This window comes from Monodon monoceros, unplaced genomic scaffold (assembly GCF_005190385.1).
Source record: "Monodon monoceros isolate NGI ecotype Baffin Bay Population unplaced genomic scaffold, NGI_Narwhal_1 Super_Scaffold_18, whole genome shotgun sequence".
In the NCBI taxonomy this organism is placed as follows: Eukaryota; Metazoa; Chordata; class Mammalia; order Artiodactyla; family Monodontidae; genus Monodon; species Monodon monoceros.
In genome coordinates, this window is record NW_021703774.1 from 99,139,890 (window position 1) to 99,165,815 (window position 25,926).

Below are 25,926 nucleotides of genomic sequence, written 5' to 3' on the forward strand. Positions count from 1 at the left end.
TAGCAGCTTTCTCAGCACCATCAAAGAAATAATCCTGATTCTAACTTTGTTTTTTTTTTCTTCTTTTAGTGTAAAATCGATTGTAGAAAATAGAGTAAAAAGAAGAAAATTAAACTCTTACCTGTAATTCTCCCTTCTGGAGATAACCACTATGAACATTTCGATATAAATCCTGCCAGACTTTTCCAAATCAAGTATGAGCTCATGCTGCATATAACTTTGCAGCCCACTTTCTTCCCTTAATGATATTTCCTGGGAATTTTCTCCTGCTCTGAAATGTTCTCCTACACCAGTCTCCATTGTCTGTGTCCACTGTACGCTTTCTGCATTCTGTTTTGGGCACTCTCCCCAACATCCTTGAAGATAACTACTGTGTTCATGACTATAATTATTTCCTCAGGCTCAATTCCAAGAAATGGAATTTCTGTGTGAAAACATTTTTAAGGCTAAGATGCAATTTTAAGGTAACCATGGTAGCATACTATTCTAAGCTAGCTGATCAAATGTTGGCATGTCCTAGAAAACTTATCAAAGTTTATAAATCTGATGTCTGTCACCGCCATCATTCTCCTTATCGTGATCATAAAATTTGTTTCCCATTTGCCATGAGTGTGAATTTTCAGCTATACATCACTCCCGATTGTATAACTAAAGACTGTGACAATAATAACGATAGTTATAGCCAACACTTTAGTCCTTTAAACCTTTATAGCTATCCTGTAGGTGATATTATCCCCGTTTTACAGCTGATGTAACCTGAGTGTAACTTGTCCATGTAACTTGTCACCCAGACGAGCCAGAATGCAAACCCAGGCAGATTAGCTACAGGAACAACCATACTACAGCACAGTATAAATTCTCCTTTTATTATAAACGTCAGCATCATTATAGCTAGTGATTTTTTTAGCATCTGCTATGTTCCAGGCACTGTACTAGTGCTTTGCATATAGTATGTATGCAGGTATATAATCTTCCCAATAACATTGTGAGATGAGAGACCTGGCCCTCTTTGTTCCAGGCCCTCCAGAGTAATCGGTGTGCCCAGAACCACACTCAAGGGTCGATTCCACAGTGCCTGGACTCCACCTGCATGTGGACCCTCCTCCCCCATCGACCAGGCCTGGAGAGGGCTGTCTTAGGAGAGGGCTCTGAGGGTGACTCGTAGATGACAACAAACACCCTCCTCCGATTGTTGGGGGAAGGCGGAGAATCAGACCCACCAGACACAAATTTTCTTATTTATTTTCCATCACTTCATATCCTTCAGGTCTGCATAAATATCATCTCCTCGTGATACCCTCCTAACCACAGTATTTAAGAGGACAGCCCTCATCCTGATTTACTTCTTCCTTAACTTTACAACATCTGACATACCGTACCTGTTGCTTGTTTGTCTTCACTAAAATAGAAGCTGTCCACTAAAAACAGAAGCTCTGAGGTAGCGGGGACTCTCGTCGGCTTCATTCACTGCTGTAAACGCAGTGCCTACAGTAGTACTTGGCACATAGTAGGTGATCAGCAAATAGCTCTTAAATGAATTAGTGGGTCTTCTAAGAATTTGGCATTTGACAAAGAGCCGACTGAGGAAGAAGAGACATAATAGCATTGTCCTCTGTTGGCCCAAAGAAGTGGGGAGCAGCGCAGCTAAGCTTGCCTTGCCTACTCCTCATGCACCGTTTTGTCCCAAAGGTGTCAGAAAACCTCGTGCAGCGAGACGGTGACTTCCTGGTTCGTGATTCTCTGTCCAGCCCCGGAAACTTTGTCCTGACCTGCCAGTGGAAGAACCTCCCTCAGCACTTCAAGATCCGCCGGACGGTCCTGCGGCTCAGTGAGGCCTACAGCCGAGTGCAGTACCAGTTTGAGATGGAGAGCTTCGACTCCATCCCCGGCCTGGTGCGCTGCTATGTGGGCAACCGGCGGCCCATCTCCCAGCAGAGCGGAGCCATCATCTTCCAGCCCATCAACAGGACGGTGCCCCTGCGGTGCCTGGAGGAGCAGTACGGCACCTCCCCCGGCCAGGCCCAGGAGGGCAGCCTCGTCGAGGGAAGGCCGGACGTGGCCAAGAGGCTGAGCCTCACCATGGGCAGCCCCCAGGCCCGAGAGCAGAGCTTGCCCAGGGGCAACCTCCTCAGGTGGGTCAGGGCCTCCTGGGTCGCTGTTGGGAGTGTGGGGGACCCTCTGGCCGGGACCAGTCTTAGCTAGGCGGGCGTGCTCCCCCAGGAGCAGAAGAACCATGAACGACGTTAAGAAGAATGTCAAGTGTCATTGGAATAACTGTCACAAGGCAGTGCGTGATTAGTTCCCAATTGAGTTGGTGCCAAAAATAAATGATGCAGTTGCTGAGGAAGGGGACGGCTGACTGGGAGAGACCTCCCAGCGAAGGAGGTAAGGATTCCGGCTAGTCTGAAGGCTAGGGAAGATGTGGATAGATGCTGCAAAGGGAAGGGTATTCCCGGGGGGGGGGGGGGCGCTCAGCATGAGCAGAAGAGTAGAGCTAGAAAAGGGGCGAGTGTTGCTCGGAGTGAGGAAACTGGTGGAGCGGGAACACAGGGTGCAGCTGTGCAGGGGGCTGCCAGGGGGAGGTTTAGGGAGGTGACTGACCCCCACCAGATCGGGGAGACCTTAATGCCAGGCTAGGGGATTGGAGGAGCCTCAGAGACTCAATGTGGGGAACAGGATGTCCCAAGAATTGGCCGGGACAGCGCTGTGCGAGAGGAGTGAGGAAGGGGAGGGCAGGGATAGTAGCTAGTGAGCCGCGGAGGGTCAGGCTGTGCGGGTGGGGTAGGGCGAGGGTCAGGAGACTCAGAACCAGCCTTCCCCAGGCTCTTCTGCGTGAGGGGAAGGTGGAGAAGGGCAAGTCAGATACCGCGGGAGGGACCGGAGAGCGTGGACTTCGGAGGAAAAACCAGTTGTTCCATCTGAGATGCGACTGTGGGCTTGCTGAGGGCCAGTGTCCAGCAACAGTTCTGGGGTTCAGGAGGGAAGTTAGGCCTGAAGGCTTAGATGAAGGCTTGGTCCAAAGGGAGAGGGTGGTTGACTAGGTCGGAACAGACGAGATTCCTAAGACAGGAGACGTCAAGAGCCCGGGGGCTGCAGTCTGACCCTCGGGGGATCTCGGGGAGAAGAGTTCAGAGAAGTGGAGGCCGCGCTGAGGCGCCCCGCTGTTGACTATGAGTGGCGTGCCCTGTGTTAATACAGGACCTGTCTCTCATGGAGAGAGGAGGCCTTGTGCCTATTATCTAGCTGTCAGGACAGGAAAGCAGGCAAGAGGCAGGCATGGTAGGGTCCCAGCCCCTCAGTTACACGGCTCCCCTTCTCCAGCTCCCTGGCGTCCAAGCTTGCACAACATATTTTATTCCACTCACTGGTTTTCTTTCTGGGCCAGGAGGAAATGTCATAAACTGTAATCTCTAGACTGCAAAAATTCAGAAGCAAAATACAGGACTCTGAGTAATACGAATGACGGCTGTGTGCTACTAGGAAGCTCTGGTAGATGTTAGTCAGCGTCTGGCGGTGGACCCTGCCGCCTGCCCTCCAACGCTGGTCCACCCCTGACCTGGTCAACCCTGGACAAGCTACTTACCTCCTCTGGGCCTCAGTTTCTTGGAAAGGTGGGGCTTCTGAGGGTTAAATGGTTTAAGATCTGCAAAGTGCTTCGAACAGTGCCGGCCCGTAGAAAGTGCTAGGTGAGTGTTCATAATCCTAGTAATTATTGTTTTCTGGAGAGCAGTAGAATGCAGGACTCAGGGCAGTTGCAGGGAAGGAGGCAAGAGCTGACATTTAGAAATTCTCCTTTTCATGGTAATAAGATCGGAAGTGAGATCCCTTAAAATATTAAAAGGGGGCCTCTCCTGTTTCTTTCGTGGTGGGCGGGGTTGGCTGCTGAACTGGTGAGCAGGCAGTCAGTGTCGTGAACAGAGCCAGGATGACCCACAGAACCCCTGCCAGGAACGGTGCTGGGGAGGAAGGCCGCCTGGTCAGCCCTCAGCAGCCTGGATTTAAAATACAGATTTTTTTTGTTTGTTTTTTTAAAGATAAGAAATAAAAGAAAGGCTGAGAAAGTCACTAAGTCGACGATACAAACCTAACAGAGCCACTCTTCGGATTGCCCTTTGAGAGCAGAGCTCCCTAAGCCTTGTCACCCATTGGCACAGGTTGCAGGCCCAGAGACGCCTAATGGTAGGGGTGGCATGGGCTCAGCACGGAAGATGCCCCGAAGCCCTGCCCCTCTGCGTCAGCGGCTCCACACCTTCCCTGACGTCGGGCCTGCTGGTTGGCTACCCGCCGCCGGCATAGGCGTGCGCTCTGCCAGGTTGCATTCCGGGCCGGTGATGGGGCCGTGGTGTCCGACCGCTGGCGGTGATCACTGCTTAAATATCGCCTCGCTGAAGCTACTGCCTTTTGGAATTTGCCCTCTGCCCTGCTTTATCTCTGAGGGGTTGCTGGAATTTCTCTGTCGCTGGAAGTTTGGGGTGGTTTGTTTTGTTTTATTTCTTTGGTGCTTGCAAAGGTAGGAAAGAACTTGGTGATGTCTGTAACATAAGCTTGTCGGGGGCGCTGGAGAGGGGGAGGCCGATTAAAGTTCATTACAACTTGGCTGGTGCAGTGCTTTCTGTCTTAGCAAAAGAGAAATTCTGTTCTTTGGTGCTAATTAGAGAAATTCCCGGTCTGGATTGGCAAGGGACAGAGGAATGCTAGCTGATCTTGTTGTTTCGTTCCACCTTTCCCTGTGCGGCTGTGCTCCGTGCCTCGCAGCCGCTGCTTGGTGACCCCGCCAAGTCCCTTTTCCCAACTCGTCCCGAGGAGGCTGGCTGTGGGATCCTCCTAGATGCGTAGGACAGACTCCTCGGGCAACCCTGCAGGTTATCTGGGGGACGCTGAGATCTGCACTGAAATGGAAACTGCCGCACAGCTTCCTTCCTAACCGTGGCACTGTGAGGCCTGGTGGAGAATGCATGTTAGTTACACAAGTCTTTCCTTCTGGGTCTGTAAGTAATTTTAGGCACCGTTAAAAGTACACATTCCAGTTCCTCAGATTTTCCTGAGAGTATCTTGAAACCTTTACCCTGATCTGCTCAACAGGATGGAAAGGCTCAGAGGAGGCAGCCTAGGACCTAACTGGATTGGTCCTGGGGACACAGGGTCGGAGCCCACGGCAGAGTCACGTACTAATCACCCCCATCAGTAATTTCCACCCTCCACCAGACATTCCTTTACTCTTAGGCTGTGCGGGAGCACTCTCATTCTGAGCAATCTTTTTTTTTTTTTAAACTTTCCATGACGTTGCCTAAAGGTTTTACGATTTAATGACATGTTCCTGCCCCACTTGTCTTTTGCTTCAGAAATAGAGAGAAGAGTGGTAGCCAGCCAGCCTGCCTGGATCACATGCAGGACAGAAGAGCCTTGTCCCTCAAAGCCCACCAGTCGGAAAGTTACCTGCCAATTGGTAGGTCTTTGGGAAATTGGGAGGGAGAGGGTGACAGTGTTTCCCTGACTTCCTTCAGGCTGCTTCCCCTGCCCCATCCGGTCACCTAATTTGGGAATGACAGAAGACTCCATGTCTGCAGGCTGTAGGATGAGGGGTTTGTAGAACTATATCCAGATGCAAATCACTGAGCTGGACGCTTTCTGGGCGCTAGCTTTTAAGCCTCATAACAAGCCTTCAAGGTGGGCATGGTTATCGTCTTTGTGGCTGAGAAAACTGAGGTGCAGATATGAAGTGATCTGCCTAGATCCTTCTGTCTAGTAAGTGGTGAAGCCAGCATTTGAACCCAGGTTTCCTGATTCTAAGCCCAGTTGCTAACTGGTGGTCTTCATAACGAATGCACCTCCCCCTTAGTCTCCTCCCTGGGCAGATGGTGAGTGGGTCAGTCCTGGGGCTCCTGGTAGAGACCCCTCTTCCTCTCCATTCTCCTGCCACAACCAGAAGAGTGAGATGGTATGGAATGTGGGGAAATCAAGTAAGCAATTATCTTAATAGGTGACAGGATTGTTTTTCATTATTTTTGTAACTGACCTTCCTTGGGGAACCACAAGTTGATTTTCCTGCTGCCCCTTTGTAAACCGCTTGGATGTGGGTTATCTCAGTGTCTTTTCCTCCCTTCCCCGTGTGTCTCTGTCTCTTTCTTAAAGCTGGCTGGGATCCACCCTGGCTTTGAGAGTGAATCAGGGCCCCCCTTTATGCTATGTGGCTAAAGACTTGTGTTTTTTAGGGCAAGGTTAGATTACTCACTGCCCTCCAAGCTCAATGTAGTTCCCTGTTCTGACTGTACTAACCTTCTGTGACCGTAAAATGACATTGCTGCCCAGCTGTCGGTGGTCGCTGGGATTTAGAATTCCCCCAGAAGTGGGGTGGGGCCATCTTAGCCCTTGACATGCTCTAGACTGCTCTAGACTGCTCTAGACCGGGCCTGCGGTGGTCATACTGACTTATCTTTTGTGGGTGAAAATCAAAATCCTAGGGCCTGAATTGAGGGCCTGGAGCTGTCACTCTAGTTTTGTCCGTTTCATGTTCTTCGCACAGCTGAGCTTTTTCTGACCCTCTCTTATCCTCCACAGGTGGTAAGCTGCCCCCTCAGTCCCCAGGTGTGGGCACAAGACCCTGCCCAAACTCACCGGTTTTTAGGACCGGCAGTGAGCCCACCCTGAGCCCAGCAGTGGTTCGGAGGGTCTCCTCGGACGCTAGGGCAGGGGGGGTGCTGAGGGGCTCAGACAGCCAGCTATGCCCCAAACCGCCCCCCAAGCCCTGCAAAGCGCCCATGCTCAAGGCTCCCCGGTCTCCGTCCACCTGGCTCAACTCAGAGGCCAACTACTGCGAACTGAACCCAGCCTTGGCCGCAGGCTGCGATGGGGCAGCACGGCCGCACTTCTGTGCCCAGGACAGCTACGTGGACCTGCTGACCGCCAAGCAGAACGGCGGACCGGCTGCCCGGAACTCTGACACCAGCTACTTGATCCTTGATGACGTTGACGGGGCAAAGCCTTGGGAGCCGCTGCCGACCCAGAGGGACAAGGGGCAGGAGGACGAGGGTACATTCGTGACACCCCTCCTGGAGACTGCCTCCTCCTTCAAGCCCAACGACCTTGAGTCGAAGCTCCTTCCTCCTGAGAACAAGCCCCTGGAAACCGCGATGCTGAAGCGTGCGAAAGAACTGTTCACCAACAACGACCCCAAGGTCATCGCCCAGCACATGCTGAGCATGGACTGCAAGGTAGGTGCCCGGCGGGTGGGTTTGGTCAGACTTCCGAATGTTTGGAAGGGGGATCTATCTGGGCCTCATTTTGCCTTACCTTGTGACTGCTTTGCTCACAGGAAAACTCAGATGATAACCTGGGTGTGGGGATTTATTTAAGGGGTGGGGACTACAGACCGGGACAACCCTTGCCCAGGCAGGAAGCTTGTACAATTCACCTGAGACAGAGGGACACAGGCTGCTACCCAGGGCCATGCCTTCCCTCTCCCACCCCTGCTGTGTCCTTCTCCCAGCTGGCATAGATTTTCAAGTTCTCCCACAGCCTCAACTCCATCAGAACTGGTGAAGTCAAGTCCAAAGAAGAGTAGATTGTAGATGAAAATGTAGTTTCTGGAGTAGCAGAGCCTTGGCTGTTTTTATTTTCATTGTACATGCTACATATGTACATTATATATTTGTTTTATTGTTACAAAAATGGTATTTAGGATAAACTTTTTTTTTTTTTTTTTTTGCGGTACACGGGCCTCCCACTGTTGTGGCCTCTCGCGTTGCGGAGCACAGGCTCCGGACGCGCAGGCTCAGAGGCCATGGCTCACGGGCCCAGCCGCTCCGCGGCATGTGGGATCTTCCCGGACCGGGGCACGAACCCGTGTCCCCTGCATCGGCAGGTGAGCTCTCAACCACTGCGCCACCAGGGAAGCCCCAGGATAAACATTTTTAAAGTTACTTGCTCAATTTAGAAAAATTATAAAATACAATTATAAGATACAATTTTAGAAAAATTATACAATACAGATTAAGAGAAAAGAAAAAATAAAAGTCACACAAAATCCAGCTTCTTGGTGATCACTGTTGTTAACATTTATTCTGCAAATAGGTACATGTAAATAATAATTGCATGCATATCTATTTGTTTACCACAGAAATGGCACAGGTCTATATATACCATTCCAAACCCTTTTTGTCTTCCATCGAACAACATGTCATGACTATGTTTCCATGTGACTACATAAATCTGTGTTTACATCATCATCATTTTTGATAGGAAGCATTTCTTTTAGATATGGGTGGCTTTTGTTCATAGCTGGCCCCAAGACAACCTCATCCTTCAGAGAGAAATTTCTAGAAAGTAGGTGTTTAAGGCTGGGGTGTGCTTAGCCCATGCCTCAGTATAAGGAAACAGATCCCTTCATTTGAGCAACAGATAAGGACTTAGAGAGATTTAAAGTCCTTTTTCATTTGTAGCTCAGTGGAGTCAATTAGCTTTAAAGATCAGGGCTTATTGAGGAATTGGGTTTTCCTAAATAAATTTCCTGGGTCATGAATCATGGCAGGAAATCTAATCTCCGAGTACTCCCCCAGTGAGTTCCTCAGTTGATTGAAGCTCACGGAGGCGCAGAGGGCCTCCCAATGTTCCTTAATGAGGACCGTTAAGCAGGTGCTGGCTGCTCTGGGGTGAACAGTCTGGGGGGCTGCCAGGAAAGGGGCTGTGTTGGAAGAACAAGGGCTGTTCCCGTGGTTGGCTGGGTGTCCTTGGGCAGTGCCCCAAGCGGTCAGATAATTTGCCTTGTTAAGACCTTACCTCACTTTAATGTGAGCTAAACCTGTTTGGGCAGGAAGAGGATTTAGGTCTCCTGTTCCAGTAAGTAGCTCTCATCCTGGGCCCTGGATCTGAGAGCAGAACCACACCAATAGCCCAGGAGCCTGGCGTGAACCTGTCTGGGTTCTCCATGGAGGAAGCTCTTTGTGGGACCATGGGTCCGGGTTTACAGAACAGCCTAATTTCCAGGAGGAAATGAATCCTTCCCTGTTGTGGCCTCAGGCGGGGCTTGGTGGTAGTCTAGGAGGAGGTGAGATGCCTGACCACCCTTTGCAGGAGAGTCTGGAACCTTCCCACTGCCTTGGAAGTCTGTTCTCAACTGAAGGAATGTGCAGCCTGCCCTCCTTCTTGTTCTGTTTCTCTGTTTGCATTTTGTCCTCCTGGTGAGGGTCCCACTCCCCTGTCTGCCTTCAGGCACCCCTGGAAGAGGGGCTGGACAGATCCCCCAAGCAGCGAGGCAGAGACCTGAGCAGGAGCCCCCTGACTGACCCCTGTTCCCAGCCCCCAAGGGCAGGCTGTTAAGTCCTCCTTCCTCCCTCCAGAGTCCCCTGCCATTTCCTTATTCTCTTCCTGAACCACTGACTTCAGGGCTTTGCCAACAAATCACGCACAACTAATGTCTGTAAGAGGGAAACAAAACAAAGGCTGTTGTTACTGACTCTAAATGCAACCAGATGGGGCCACCAGAAGCCGAGAGCAGGCGCTGGGCAGCATCTGGGGCCCAAGTGCTGGTTCCCACCTGTGCACAGAGCCTGGGGTGTCAGGACAGGTGGATGGCCCTGAGCGCCTGGAGGCTGCCTGCCCAGCAGTGTGAGCCCCTCCCCAGGCTGAGCCCCTCCCACCCTGCAAAGGGGCGCCGCCTTGGCCTCACTCACCTGCTGGGCTCTGTAGAAGCTAGAAGGGAGGCCCAGCGGTCAAGGGCCTGGCCTCTGGGGATGAACTGCCTGAGTCTAATGCCACCTCCCCCTGCCTCTCGGTGTCTCTAAAAGGAGAACAATGCCATAGCCCAGGTGGTTGTGAATACCAAAGCCCTCATACCATGCCTGCCCCAGAGTGAAGCTAAGTAAGTGTTCACTAGTGTTCTGTACTGAGCCTTGGTTGAGCACCAACCGTGGGCCAAGCCAGGCCAGGTCATGGTGGGAGAGGCAGGAGCGACAGTGACACAGAAATTCAGACCACAGCCCAGGTGGGAAATGCTCTGCAGGGAAAAGCACAGGACCTGCAGGGCCTCTGAGGTAGGGTCTTAAACATAGGGGAGGGAGGCAATCAGGGTGGAGATGTCTGAGATGAGTTTTGAAGGCTGAATAGGAGTTGGCCTGATGAAGAACACAAAAGGCATCTTCCAGGTGGCAGGCAACACACACGTGCGGAGACTCAGAGGGCAAAAGCTGTGGGGGGAGGGGTTGGTTTATGGAGGATTCACCCTGTGTGGGTGGTGAAGGGCACATGGGGTCAGCTGGGGGAGGGCCTGGGGTCTTTCCTTCTTGTTTTTAAGTCTACTTTTGGGCTCGTGCCAGGTTGCTGCCTTCAAAGAACTTTGCAGTTCAGTGAGGGAGACAGGCCCGTAAGAGCACAGTGCAAATCAGAGTCCTCTGCAGAGGACAACAGACACGGATAGTGGAGCCAGGCAATCTCATTTCTATGGAGAAGGTCCCTGGCAGCTGGGAGGAGAGCAGGGCCAGGCCCCTCTCAGGGCTCCCCTGGGTCACTGCAGCAACTCCCGAGGCAATGGGATAAGGATCCAGCAGAGTTCTGAGATCCTGCAAAGCTAGGATGGCTGAGATCAGAAGAGCAGAGGGTGGCTAGAATAACTCATCGTGGGGTATTGATGTCACCCTGCACTGCCGGGTCCAGCTCATAGTAAATCCTCTACAAGTGTTCATCCCTCCTCTGCATCTCTGAGCTGCACGGCCCCAGGCTTTTCCAGGAGACCTAATCCAGGCTCTGCACTGTGACCTCACGACGCCCTTGTTCCATAGCTCAGCCTTGGGGCAAGCAGGTGTCAGCATTTCCTGGTAGTACGTCAGGAAAGTGACCAGGGGATTGCACGTTTACACTAAAGGAAAACAGACTGGAAAGGAAAACAGCTTCCAGAATAAAACTGAGTCAATGACAAGCCTTTGACTCTTGTTACACAGAGTGTGCATGAATTGGATGTGTTGGGTTTGGAGCCTCTGGCAGGACAGGTGTCTAAACAAGCAAGCAAAATGTGTGTGATTGCAGGTGGCCGGGGTGTGCATCAGGGCTGTCTTGTCATGGTCAAGGTATAAATCTCTTTCCAGAGATCTGGCCAGAATTCTTCCCCCTTCCACATGGCCAACGATTCACAGCTTGACTTTTTTAAATAGCTGGGGTTTTAGGGCCGTTTGATCCTTGGCAAAGTCTTTGAGAAAGGTGAACTTAGCCGTTGTGTTAGAGAAGGGGAAACTGAGGCCCAGAGAGCAGAGTATGAATCCTGCATCCTATTCTGGAGTCTGTGCTGGACAGTTCATCCCCGGGGCTGACAGTGGTGCCTCTGCTCAGCCACAGAAGTTAAGGGTCAAAGTTAATAGTATCAGCTGAACTTCCAGATGTTTTTCGTGGCCTGTTATGAAGACACTTGGACTGTTCATATACCTGGGATAATTATAGTTGAGGACAACACTGGCTCAAGGAGAGGGGTTGTCCCGCGCCTGCCGCGTGTCCAGGGTTGGTTTGACCCACTGTATCTGCTAGTTGCACTGTTAGTACATCAGTGCTCTGTGAGTGTCACCAGCCCCGTTTTAGAGACGGCCTAACTCAGTTGTAGTATTTGGAGGTAGCATGTAATAACCCTAAGTGGTCAACTAATACCTGATTCCAATAAGCTGTGATCACACACTAGAATTGAGATGGGGAGAGCTGGCTGGGACAAACGAACCAGACTTCCTTTAAGGAAGACCTCTCGGGGTGGTGGGGGGGAGAAATGGGTGTGTTTGAGGCCTCGGGTTTCAAATCGCTATACACGTTTCTAATGGTTTCCAGACGTACACTGTGTTTCCTGAGCCCAGGAGAGGTGTAATTAAGGGTAATAGGAGCCAGCCCTGCCGTTAAGTGAGAACATGAACGGCAGAGCCTGCAGCAGAGCAGCATTTGGACGCAGCTCTGCTTTTCCACTGCAGGGGATCCGTTTGCTGTGCGCACCCACAGCCCTGCTGTTGGCAGCAAAACATCACAGCAGGATCCAGCCTGTGTTAGACAAAAGCTTGAAGAACTGTACCATTCTCTGACCAGGCAGAAACACCAAATCTGCAGAGTTTGCAGACCAATCTAGGTGCTTTCCTCCCAGGTTTTACATTCCAGTATGTGTATTAAAATCCTCCAAATATATTAAAACTGTATCCTAAGATGCCACTGCTTAAAAAGAAATGCAACAAGTCAAGTGCATCCACACTGTTCCAGTTGAGTGTATTTCTTTCCATGTGATAAATTCGTATTTGCAGCAAGCCCACGTCCTGGTCCAGTTCATTTCAACCTGTGTTCTTGACAGGTCGCGAGGATACTTGAAGTCTCTGAAGAGATGAGGAAGAACATGGGCATGAGCTCAGGGCTGGAGCTCATCACCTTGCCTTATGGCCACCAGCTGCGCCTGGACATCATCGAAAGGTGAGCGGTGCTGCTCTGCATTTATGGTACTTTCAACTCCACAGGCTGCAGAGCCACAGGTTTCAGAGCTGGGAGAGGCCAGGCACCCACCACCCCAGTTCTGCCTCGCTTGAGCGCGGGTGGCCCAGAAGCCGTAGCCAGAGAATTCCTGGAGAAGCTCAAAGAGACAGCAAAGAGGAAGTCAGGGAACAGAGAGCACGTTCCCGTCCCTGCTCCAGGAGCAGGTGGAGGAGCGGACAGACGACCCGCCTGGGAGCACAGCTCACCACGGCCCCTGCCAGCCTGGGGTGGGAGCAGTACTGCAGGCAGGCGGAGCACGGACGCCATACCACCTCCAGCCCGGCCCACTGAGCTGCGGCCCCCTTGTCTCCGGAGTTCAAGACTGCTTTAGGAATTAAGTGGGAGTTTGTGGGGAAGTTGGGAAGAACAGAGTCTGAACAATGTTTTCTCTGAAGGGAGGGCAGATGGGGGATCAGAGGTCAGGGGATGACGGAACTCGGGCCCCCGGCCTCTGAAGCATCACTGCCCTCTTCTCACAAAAAGCCAGGGCCCTGGCTGTCCATTAAAACCCACTCACTTGAACATCGGATATTGAGAAATTAGAAAGATAGAAGTAGTGAGGCACGTTTTTAAGAAAAGAAGCACTAGACTAGATTCTCATATTACCACAGAAGTTGGCCTTTTCGACACAAAAGAAAAGATAGTTTTTTGTGTGTGAGACTATCTTGTTATCTTAAGTTTTCTGCTTCTCCAACCAGGTTCCCAATTGCCACAACACACATGTGGTCTTTAATGGACAGCCAGGGCCCTGGCTTTTTGTGAGAAGAGGGCAGGGGTGATTCAGGGGCCGGGGGCCTGAGTGCCGTCATCCCCTGCCCATGGCTTTCCGTGATGTTCTGGGTCACAGCGCTGTCCAGTACAGCAGCTCTCTGTGATGGCAGAAATCTCATTACAGCAGCCACTAGCCACATGTTGCTACCGGGCACCTGAAATGTGGCAACTGAAGGATGCAGTGTTTTATTTTACTGTGTACTATTTTAAGTGTAAGTAGCCACACGTGGCTAGTGGACAGTGCAGTCCTAGGCTGTCAGCCCCTAGAAAGTGAACAATGTATTTTAAATAGCCTGGGAGGGTCGATAACAGCTGCTTTCAAGGTTACCTGACTATGAAGCAGATAAAATGGCTCCAATACTGCTATTGCCTTGGCTTCACAGCCACAGATGCATCCCGTAGGAAACATCGAGAGTACCAAATGGAAGACTTCTGGGAGGCAGGAGGACAGGAAATGGCCCCTGATGCCTTTGATCAGAGGCCAGGGTGGGTGCTTGTTGGCCTGTTGTTCAGTGTCTTTGGGCAATTGTAGGTCCGACTTCCGAATTTCCCTACTTTCCCTGCTCAGACTGTTCTAGATGCTAGCTCCGCTCTCCAGGCGTCCTCCTCCCTCCCCATGCCGCAGGGGCCTGGCTTCTCATTTCCACTAACTTTCCCTCCTTCCTGGTCTGGGTCCGGTGGTCATCATTTCCACAGAGACAGCTGTGCTGCCATGCGTCCCAGTTTCTCATGTAATACATTTCAGCCTGAAAACTCCCCAGTTGCAGGCCTTATTTTATCAGTGTCATTAGGTGTGTTGGGCATGGATTCTAGGCCCAGGCTGAGGTCAGCAGGCTTGAGGCTTCTCTCTGGGCTATTTTCTGACTTCCACTCTTGTCTACATCCGTTTCCTCTTTCTCCTGATTGCTGCCTGCCTGGGGTCTGGCTCCTTGGCTTGTTGCCTGTTCAGGGCTGACCTGTGGGATCTACCTGCTAGGGCTTGGAGAGCTGTTTTCTCCATTACAGTGTGTTTACTAAATAAAGGCCAAGGTTGTAGCAGTCCTGCAGGATCAAATGACATTATTGTGTTTGAGAACTGAATACAAACTACCCTTCATTTTAAACTTACCACTTCACCCATTCCAAGCCTAGCAAGCAGAGATATCCTTCGTATAACGTTTAGTGCCTCCCCCTGCCGACCCCGGGAGCTACTCCCCCTGCCGACCCCGGGAGCTTCTGCTGTAGGGCCGCCTTGCTGAGCCGGTTTCCTCGTGGTGGTGTGTGCAGGAGGCTTGAGGCAAATGTTGGTTAAACGAATGGATATAATTACGCAAATAGCTGTTGATATAATGCCACGTCTTAAAGAAGCAGAGAGCCTGTCTTTTATTAAGGGCCATTAAAACATAGGAAAAAACACTGAATTAAAGAATCAGTTGAAGGCAACATGGGAAGTTAGTTTACTACTAAACATCTAAAATGTTTGGCTCAACCTTAACAGTTTGCAAATGGGTAACAAAACTCTTCAATAAGTACAACAGATGATAAAAATATACTTTAAGCCTATTTTAGGATCCATTAATTAGGAAAGATAGGAAATCAGCACAAAAGATAAAGAAAAAGGAAAGAGAGGCCAACAGGCAAAAGGGACCAAGATACAGAGGGAGAGATGCACATATAGATACAATTTTAGTAACTACTATTTGCTGGGTGCTGTGGTGCCAGGCGCTTTAATTATCTTTACACACACACACAGTCTTTCTCCCGACAACCCTTGTTCCCATTTTAGAGATGAGGAAATGGGGGAGTAGAGCAGTCAGGTAACGGCCTAAGGTCACACTCAGAGCAAGCACACTGCATACCCACATGTGCAAACACTCACAGACAGCAGAGCCCGTCACTGATTTAACAATCATTAGAGAAACTAGTAATGCTAAGCACTAGATGAATCACACCTCTCTTTGCTCTAGAAGAGTGAGAGGGACACCAGCACACGTGGGCACAGAGAGAAGCATGGTCTTGGAGTAACATCCTTAGCTGTGAACTTTCAGGACAAGGTGGCCCAGTTTCAAAGGCAAAGTCTTATTGTTTCGACTATCGCTTTGAATCAGGACTTCACCTCCAGCACTGTACCAGCGCCTGGAGAAATTTACCTGAGGCTACTCTGGCCCAAGGCAGGAACTCCTGGTCCACAGGAGGAAGGAGAGGCGGGTTTACAGGCTGTGCTGCTGCCACCAGGAAGGAGACCTCTCTGCGACCCCATTCATATTGGTCCCATTGTCTGTAGACAAAAGACCATTCTGCTTCCTGTTTTGGGTCTGCGAGGTTGACCTGTGTAGTTCAGGATGAGAAAAGGGAGGATTGTTGGCAGATACAAGATTTCAATTTTATTAGGTCTGACCTTACAGGGATGTCCTGCTGGTCCACTGTTGAGTCTTTGTCCACATCTCCATTCCCTTTCTGGCCCCTTGACCGGAGCCACAGACACTCTGTTCTTTGCTCCTCATTTCTTTCTTTGTTCTGACATCCATGTCGTCTTCCTGAATCTAGCATGTTCTCTCATTTTTCTGTCCCTTGCATCCCCCAGTCCAGGGGGCTCAGTGGAGGTGGCCCAGGGCTTCCCTGAGGAAAGGATTCCCCAGTGTGTTGGGGGACGTGGCGTCTCCGCAGACCTGTCATGGTGGAAGGTACAAGGAGCCACTTGCACTTTTGAGCAGCTTCACCCCAGGAGGGCCCTCTTCACATCCCCTGCTCCAGGGCTGAACAGCCCTGTGCTGGGGCATCTGTCCTTTTTGACTCTCCATAGGACACCCACTGAGGCCTCCCCGGGGCCCTGCTGCAGTCAACCTGATGGGGGCGATCTCTCTGTTGAAATCAGCAACCAAACCGGCTGAGCTGCCAGTACATCTCAGGGCGATAGCAGCAAACGGTGGAAAGCCAGTCCTTTCCCTGGCCAATTTGGTTTCGTTTCCTCTTAGTCCTGTTGGCCCTGGGCCTGACTGCTGTCTTCCTCCCTCTCAGACACAACACGATGGCCATCGGCATTGCAGTGGACATTCTGGGCTGCACGGGCACTTTGGAGGACAGAGCAGCCACCCTCAATAGGATCATCCAGGTGGCAGTGGAGCTGAAAGACTCCATGGGGGACCTCTATTCTTTCTCGGCCATCATGAAGGCCTTGGAAATGCCGCAGGTAAATTCTCACTTGCTTTGTGCGGCCCTATGGGCCTGCGTGCACTTAATGTTCTGCAAAGTGGTCTGCAAGCCCATGCTTAGCAAATCACAGATGATTTTTATTAACCTCAAAAGGTAAATCGTATCTTAGTGAAAGCTGCTTTAATTAGGGGGCAAACAAGAGCAGTGTCCCAAGTATTTTGGCTCTGTTTTTAAAAACAGCAGATAATTGCTGACAACCTACACTTTCTCTTTGATATACGATAAGAAGAGTCATCCTCAGGAACTATAGATATTCCTGAAGGACCAGTTAGGATGATCACGTCTGGCTTGGGTGTGTTGTATAAGAAAGAGACTGCTTCTGTCTGGGTCACCGGACGTGCAGGCAGTTTGGGGTAATGACTGACAAACTGGGACGTTTGGGGAACTGATCTCTAAGAATCCCTAGAGTGATTTATCTCAAAGTATGTTCCTCAGATCACCTAAAACAGACTCTGCTGTTAAAAAATTCAGATTCCTGGCCCATCTGCTGAATAACCCTCTAAGCAGAGTTTCTGAAATCGGACACTTTGAATTTATCTGCTTTGACAGACTGTTCTTAGGAGGAGGGTCAAAACTGAAAACCTGTCTTTGAAGTCAAATGGACCTCACAGAGGAAAGTGGTCCTGTTGTCTTGACTGCTAGGAGTCAGCTTTCAGACTTCCGTTGTGTTAAGCCCTAGGTACTCGGCGACTTCGAGTATGAGATCACAGTCCCACAAGCCCAGTGTGCAACCCCTAACACCAAAACCACAGCTCATTTAGCTTGGCTGTTTCACAGCCACAGATTGTCTCTGAAATCCTGCCGGATGCTCACTGAACATCCACCACTGCCACTGGGGCACTGTTGCTAAGTCAGGGCATGTTAGGAACATAATTTCCTTGCACGAAAGCGAGGTCACCTTTCAAACAAGAAGCTGAAAAACCTCATGCTTTCACCAGGAAATTTTGAGAGGGGTAAATTCCAATTATAATATACCAAGAGCTTCCAAAATTCTTTAGATGCACTGGAACTGTATAGGGGTGATATTTGAAATAAGCAAGTTCAGCCATATTTTCATGATATACTGACTTCTGCTATACTAACAGGAGTTATAATTTTTCATTTGGGTGTTTTTAATTTACATCATATTTATTTCCTCTTATCCAAAACTGCCTATAATTTTGAGGGCTAACAGGCTAGCTGTATGCATAGGCCCCCCAGCCCAGAGCTTTCTCCGAGAGTAGTGAAGGGGGTGTTTTGTGGCATTAACATGGTTGCTGTCCATGACATCAAACTCAGCAATTAGGGACTTACCCCAAAGCACCTAAACATGCCTTTATAGATGGCTGCCTCCCCCCACACAGCAGCATCAGACTCCTCCCTTCTGGAGTACTTCAGCAATGAGGGGGCAGAGTCCTCTAGGGTGTTCAGGGCCCTGCTTGGGGAGGGGAGTGGCAGGCCCAGGAAAAACCTGAGAGGAGTCACGTCATTTCTGCGTGCCATCATCTAAACCTGCTCCTTCTCTTCTCAGCTTCTGGGGTCAAGAGGGAGCATCCAGGAGATGGGCCTAGCCCAGAGACAAGGGCTCCTTTCAGAAAGGCGGACGCTTCAGGGAGGGGGAAGAGAAGAGAGGGCAGGGTGGTAGGAGGCCAGAGGAAAAACAGCCACATCCTTTCCTTCCCAACAAATCTGCTGATGGTGATCCTTTCTCACCTTCCTCTTGGAATACGCAGGGAGCTCTTAGAGCCCAAGGAAATGAATTTCAGCTCCGCCATTTAGCAGCTATGAAACCTTGAGCAAGTTACCTAATCTCTTTTGTTTTCTGACCTGTAAAATGAAGCCAAAATACCTGCCTCATAGGGCATGGTGAGGATTAAATGAAATTCCTCAAATACCTGACAGAGTTGGCTCTCGTTCCATAAATATTAGTTCCCTTCCCTCCTTCTTTGTTTCATGTAGAAAAGGTCAGACACGGGCTTGCTTGAAGGTGTGAGTGGGGGACCATTTATCTAGGGCAGTCAGAGTCAGTGGCATATGTTGGTTTTGACTAAATTGTTCCCAAAGAAATGAAAAGGAATGAGTAGTGGCATCATATGGTCTAGGCAATTTTCCACGTCTCAGACTTTATTACTTACAAGTAACATTAAAATGCTGTATGTCATATTCTACACCCTTACATCAGTATAACCTCTGTGGAGGACAGTTGGCAACTCCTATCAAAATTCAAAATAGATGTATTTTTTAACCCAGTAGTTCCACTTCTGGAAATTTATCCTCCAGATATTTGGTAATAGAAAAATATGTTTAAAGCGCTTATCTACAGGAAACTAGTTAAACTATGGTTTATGCATAAATGGAACACTAGGCAAAAGTTTAACAGAACAAGACTGTTCTATATGTACTCACACGGAATAATTTCCAGACGACGAACAGGACAATATGTGTAGTATGATACACATTTATTGTAAAAGGTGTGTGTGTCTCATGGGTTATTAGAGCAATGTGGAGCAGGGTCGGGGTGGGGATCAGCTTTTCTCTCTACACTCCTTTCAACTGCTTTGAGTTTTTACCATGTACCTCTATCATCCATTCCAAAATTTAAGCAAAAACGTAGTTTTAAAAAGACCCTTTTCCAAAATGATAACACCTTTCTTTCTTCCAGATCACAAGGTTAGAAAAAACGTGGACTGCCCTGCGGCACCAGTACACACAAACCGCCATCCTCTATGAGAAACAGCTGAAGCCTTTTAGCAAAATCCTGCACGAAGGCAGAGGTGAGCACAGGATCAGGACAAGGGGGTCTGGTGGCAGCTCTGGCAGTGTCATATCTGTTCTGGTTTGATCGAAGCATTTAGCGGGGCATATTATGAGGCTCTCAGTTATCTGCAGGACTGTTGATGGGTCACCAAGGCTTTTATCAGATGACAGCATCGCTTGTAGGTCTGCAGTTGCTAAAACAAGACACAGGCTACTAGTTACCTTATTTTGTGCTTAACTTTATAAATTGAGGTGTAATTTACATAACATATTAGCTTCAGGTGTACAACGTAATGATTTCATATTTGTATATGTTGCAAAATGATCACAATAAGACCAGTTAATATCTGTTACCATACATGGTTACAAAACGTTTTTTTTCTTCTGATGAGAACTTTCAAGATCCACTCTGCTAGCTACTTTCAAATATGCAATACAGTATTATTAACTATAGTCACCATGCTGTACATTACATCCCCCAGGACTTATTCACTTTATAACTGGAAATTTGTACCGTTTGATCCCCTTCACCCATTTCACTTCTCCCCCTACCCCTACTCAGGCAACCACCAATCTGTTCTCTATATCCATGAGCTCAAAGGGTGTTTTTGTTTTTGTTTTTTTTAGGTATCACATGTAAGTGAGCTCATATGGTATTTATCTTTTTCTGTCTGACTTATTTCACTTAACATAATGCCCTCAAGTTGCATTCATGTTGTTACAAATGGCAGGATTCATTATTTTTTAATGGCTGAGTAATATTCCATTGTGTATATATGTATGTGTGTGTGTGTATACACACACGCATCTTCTTTTTTTACTGAAGTTATAATTGATTTACAGTGTTGTGTTAGATTCTGATGTACAGCAAAATAATTCAGTTATACATATATATGTATCATTTTTCATATTCTTTTTCATTATAGGTTATTACAAGATATTGAATGTAGTTCCCTATGCTATAAAATAGGACGTTATTTACCTATTTTATATATAGTATTTTTTTTTATAAATTTATTTATTTTTTGGCTGTGTTGGGTATTCATTGTTGCACTCAGGCTTTCCCTAGTTGTGGTGAGCAGGGCTACTCTTGCTTGCAGTACATGGGCTTCTCATTGCAGTGGCTTCTCTTGTTGTGGAGCACAGGCTTCAGTAGTTGTGGCATGTGGGCTCAGTAGTTGTGGCTCATGGGCTCTAGAGCGCTGGCTCAGTAGTTGCGCACGGGCTTAGTTGCTCTGTGGCACGTAGGATCTTCCCGGACCAGGGTTCAAACCCGTGTCCCCTGCACTGGAAGGCGAATTCTTAACCACTGCACCACCAGGGAAGTCCCTATATATAGTACTTTGTATCTGCTAATTCCAAACTCATTTATCCCTCCCCTTCTTTCCCCTTTGGTAAACATAGATTTGTTTTCTATTACAGTGAGTCTGTTTCCATTCTGTAAATAAGTTCATTTGTATCATTTTTTTTAGATTCCACACATAAGTAATATCATATATTTGTCTTTGACACACTTCACTTATGAAGTATGGTAATCTCTGTGTCCATCCATATTGATGCAGATGGCATTATTTCATTCGTTTTTATGGCTGAGTAATATTCCATTGTGTGTGTGTGTGTGTGTGTGTGTGTGTGTGTGTTTGTGTGTACCACATCTTCTTTATTTACTTATCTGTCGACGGACATTTAGGTTGCTTCCATATCTTGGCTGTTGTAAATAGTGCTGCTGTGACCACTGGGGTACATGTATTTTTTCGAATTAGAGTTTTCTCTGGATATATGCCCAGGAGTGGGATTGCTGGATCATATGGCAACTCTATTTTTAGTTTTTTAAGGAACCTCCATACTGTTCTCCATAGTGGTTGCACTAATTTTCATTTCCTCCAACCGTGTAGAAGGGCTCCCTTTTCTCAACACCCTCTCCAGCACTTATTGTTTGTGACTTTTTGATGACAGCCATTCTGACCAGTGTGAGGTGATACCTCATTGTAGTTTTGATTTACATTTCTCTGATAATTAGCAACGTTGAGCATCTTTTCATGTGCCTATTGGCCATCTGTATGTCTTCTTTGGAGAAATGTCTATTTAGGTCTTCTGCCCATTTTTTGATTGGGTTGTTTGTTTTTTTGTTATTGAGTTGTATGAGCTGTTTGTATATTTTAGAAATTAAGCCCTTGTTGGTTGCAGTGTTTGCAAATATTTTCTCCCAGTCTGTTGGTTGCCTTTTCATTTTGTTTATGGATTCCTTTGCTGTGCAAAAGTTTATAAGTTTGATTAGGTCCCATTTGTTTATTTTTGCTTTTATTTCTATTGCCTTGGGAGACTAAGAAAACATTGCTATGATTTATACCAGAGAATGTTTTGCCTATTTTCTCTTCTCAGAGTTTTGTGGTGTCATGTCTTATATTTGGGTCTTTAAGTCATTTTGAGTTATTGTGTATGCTGTGAGGGAATGTTCTAAGTTCATTGATTTGCATGTAGCTGTCCAGCTTTCCCACCACTTGCTGAAGAGACTGTCTTATCTCCATTGTATATTCTTGCCTCCACTGTCAAAGATTAATTGACCATAGGTGTGTGCGTTTATTTCTGGGCTCTGTATTCTGTTCCATTGATCCATATGTCTGTTTCCATACCAATACCATGCTGTTCTGATTAATGTAGCTTTGTAGTATTGTCTGAAGTCTGGGAGGATTATGCCTCCAGCTTTGTTCTTTTTCTTCAGGATTGCTGTGGCAATTCTGGGTCTTTTGTGACTCCATATAAATTTTACAATTATTTATTCTAGTTCTGTGAAAAATGTCATGGGTAATTTTATAGGGATCACATTAAATCTGTAGATTGCTTTGGGTAGTATGGCCATTTTAACAATATTAATTCTTCCAGTCCAAGAGCATGAGTCCACATCTTCTTTATCCATTCATCCATTGATGGACAGTTAGGTTGGTTCCATGTCTTGGCTTTTACAAATAATGCTTCAGTGAATGGGGCAGGGAAGTGGTGCATGTATCTTTTCAAATTAGTGTTTTTGTTTTATTCAGGTAAATACCCAGAGGTGAAATTGCTGAATCATATGACAGCTCTATTTTTAACTTTTTGAGGAACCTCCATTTTCCATAGTGGCTGCACCAATTTACATCCCCACCAACAGTGCGCAAGGGTTCCCTTTTCTCTGCATCCTTGCTAAAACTTGTTATTTCTTGTCTTTTTTATAACAGCCATTCTAACAGATGTGAGATGATATCTCATTGTGATTTGCACTTCCCTGATGTAGCTGTCCAGTATTCCCAACACCACTTATTGGAGAGACTGTCCTTTCCTCGGTGTATATTCTTGGCTACTTTGTCACAAATTGACTGACCATATGTGTGTGGTTTTGTTTCAGGGCTCCCTATTCTGTTCCATTGATATATGTGTCCATTTTTATGCCAATACCATGCTGTTTTACTACAGCTTTGTAATGTAGTGTGAAATCAGGGAGTGTCATGCTTCTAGCTTTGTTCTTTCTCAAGATTGTTTTGGCTCCTTGGCATCTTTTGTGGTTCCACATAAATTTTAGGATTGTGTTTGTTCTATTTCTGTGAAAAATGCCATTGGAATTTTATAAGGATTGCACTGAATCTATAGATTACTTTGGGTAGTATGGACATTTTAACAATATGAATTCTTCCATTCCGGGAGCACAATATCTTTCCATTTGTGTCTTCTTCAATTTCTTTCATCAATGTCTTACAGTTTTCAGTGTACAGGTCTTTCATCTCTTTGGTTAAATTTATTCCTAGGTATTTTGATCTTTTTGATGTAATTGTAAATGGAATTATTTTCTTAATATTTTTCTGTTAGTTTGTTATTAGCATATGGAAATGCAACAGGTTTTTGTATATTTTGTATCCTGCAACTTTACTGAATTCCTTTATTCTAACAGTTTTTTGGTGGAGTCTTTAGGGTTTTCTATATATAACAGGTCATCTGCAAATAGTAATAGTTTTACATCTTCCTTTCCAGTTTGGATGGTTTTATTTCTTTTTCTTCCCTAATTACTCTGGCTAGGACTTCCAATACTATGTTGAATAGAAGTCGTGAATAGTCATCCTTTTTTTCCTGATCTTAGAGGGAAAGTTTTTAGCTCTTCATCATTATGATGTTAGCTGTGGGCTTGTTATATATGGCCTTTATTATGTTGTTGTACATTCCCTTTATTCCCACTTTGTTGAGTTTTTATCATAAATGGATGTTGAATTTTGTTAAAAATAATTTGATCTTAGTAGATGCAGAAAAATCATTTATCTTTCTTTTATTAATGTGGTATATCATAACGATTTGTGAATGTTGAGCCATGCTTGCATCCCTGGAATAAATCCCACTTGATCAATGTATATGATCCTTTCAATGTACTGAATTCAGCTTGCAAATATTTTGTTCAGGATTTGTGGATCTGTGTTCGTCACAGATATTGGCCTGTAATTTTCTTATCTTGTGGCATTACAAAGGTTACAGTCCAATAGGACCCATGGGCATAATAAGCCCCATTGGCCATCAGAGCTAGGCAATTTAGAGGTGTCCTCTGGAGGCAGCTGGAGATATTGGAATGCCAGACAAGGGTATGAGCTACTTTCTGGGATATATCAGTGAGGTGGAGCAAGGCAGAGGGAGAGCACAAAGATTGCGTCATCCATTAGCCTCCATTGCTGAGAGAGCCTTATAGGTCCCAGTTGTTTGCCAAACCAGAAGCCTGCCTCTCGGGCTAAAGCTTTAAGATTAGCAAATGAGCCTCATTTGCATAATTCTCAATTGGCTGCCTCTGCACTGAGCCTTGGGGCAGGTGAGTCCAAGCTTGCAAGCCCTTTAAGACCTGTTTCTCAGATGACTATAGCCTTGTGGGTCTTGCAGACATGAGTACTGTTGGTTTTCAAAGTTAGATGTTTTGGGGGCTGATTTTTCAGGTGCTGGTCTTAAAAGCTGGGGTACCCCATGTGGGGTTCAAGCCCTTTGCTCCTCATGGAGAAGCTCCAGGTTTTGAGTTCCCTCCCGATTGTGGGTCACTGTGCCAGGGGTGGGGTTTATAGAGAGATAGTCTCCCAGCCTCTCTTACCTGCTTTGATGTCGACCTTCTCTCATTTATGCAATGCATTTGGACAGTTATTCAGACAGTTTTTAGTTTTTTCCAGAGGCAGTTGTTCCATATTTAGCCACAGATTCAGTGTGTCCGCAGAAGGAGGTGAGCCCAGGACACTCCTACGTTGCCATCTTCAACTGGAACTCTTTGCACTTAACTTGGAAAGAAAGCATGACGTGGAAAACTTTACCCCTTGTTTTTCAGAGTCTACGTGTGTTCCCCCAAACAATATATCAGTCCCACTGCTGATGCCTCTTGTGACCTTAATGGAGCGCGAGGCTGTCACTTTTGAAGGAACTGACATGTGGGAAAAAAACGACGAAAGCTGTGAGATTATGCTGAACCATTTGGCAACAGCCCGACTCATGGCAGAAGCTGCAGACAGCTACCGGATGAATGCTGAGAGGATCCTGGCAGGTAAGAGCTGGTTTCAGTAAGCTGTCTACTCTGCACAGTAATTGGAATGAAGGAATGAAAAAGCATGGGTGCTCTCAATAAGAAAGAGACCAAGTAGGAAAGATTAAGGCATGGGAATTCCATTTCCTGTATGGTTGATCACTACTTACTCTTAGTTCCTGTCTTAGGGATCCTACTTCTCCCTTCCTTTTACGTATTCTCTCTCTTGTGCCAGTGGTATAAACAGAGAGAAAGGATCAAGAAAGAATTTGTCAGCTTGTTTACCATTAGTACCTCTGATAATCACTATTAGAAAAGGTGATGGGCCAACATGAGGAGTTGTGAGTTCTATCTGACTTATCTGTATTCTTCCCAGAACACTGGCAAGTGAGCTCCCCTGCTCTTGGCATCAGGGGGTCCAACATAAGCAAAGGCACTGAGAGAGCTTGGAGAAAAGTACGAACCACAAGTACTTGGCTTTGTATTAGTGTAAAGTGTGTCTTAAGGAGTGGCCAGCTAGGTTAAAGAAGAAGGGGGATACAGGTGGGAAGGCCTTCCATGTAGGACTGTGGCTGAGGAAGAGCCAGTGAAGGGTTTTAAACATGGGAGGATGTTATCACATGGTCAGATTTGTTTTCAGTCTGCCATCTTTGTGGAGGAAGGCAGGAAGACTGAAGCTTGCAGGCAAAAAGACCATTTAGGAAGCAAGTACAAGAATAAGGGCTTTACCAACACAGTTATCAGGGGTGACTATTTTCTCTTCCTCACTGTATAATTTTTTGTGTGTGTGTGTGGTACGCGGTCCTCTCACTGTTGTGGCCTCTCCCATTGCGGAGCACAGGCTCCGGACGCGCAGGCTCAGTGGCCATGGCTCAAGGGCCTAGCCGCTCTGTGGCACGTGGGATCTTCCTGGGCCGGGGCACGAACCCATGTCCCCTGCATCGGCAGGCGGACTCTCAACCACTGTGCCACCAGGGAAGCCCCTCACTGTATAATTTTTAACAGTCTTCAAGGGCCCACAGTTTGATCCACAAGGTTAAGAACTATATGGGGCAGAAGAGCCTGAAACAAAGTTGTTATTTCAACCTGAAACAAAGTTGTTAATTCAGAACAGAATTTGGGACTGAACAATTTGCACTGTGTCTGCCGTAGGTATAAGCACTATATACCTGTTTCTTTTCTTTTCCTCAGAAAGTTCTTCAGGGTTGGCAGTGTAGGACTCAAACCATAAAAGCCTGTAA

At 47.4% G+C, this 25,926-nt stretch overlaps 1 protein-coding gene across 7 annotated transcripts in view; it reads left to right on the top strand.

Moving 5' to 3' along the window:
* BCAR3 (BCAR3 adaptor protein, NSP family member) overlaps positions 1-25,926 on the top strand; it is a 153,156-nt gene that overhangs the window by 124,439 nt on the left and 2,791 nt on the right. For 5 of the 7 annotated variants that reach the window (XM_029229526.1, XM_029229527.1, XM_029229528.1 and 2 more), the window contains 7 exons: positions 1,690-2,132; positions 5,343-5,446; positions 6,559-7,211; positions 12,302-12,417; positions 16,246-16,417; positions 19,082-19,193; positions 24,494-24,706. In XM_029229526.1, the coding sequence (XP_029085359.1) occupies positions 1,690-2,132; positions 5,343-5,446; positions 6,559-7,211; positions 12,302-12,417; positions 16,246-16,417; positions 19,082-19,193; positions 24,494-24,706 (1,813 nt within the window). The other 2 variants (XM_029229529.1, XM_029229530.1) reach the window with 2 other exon arrangements.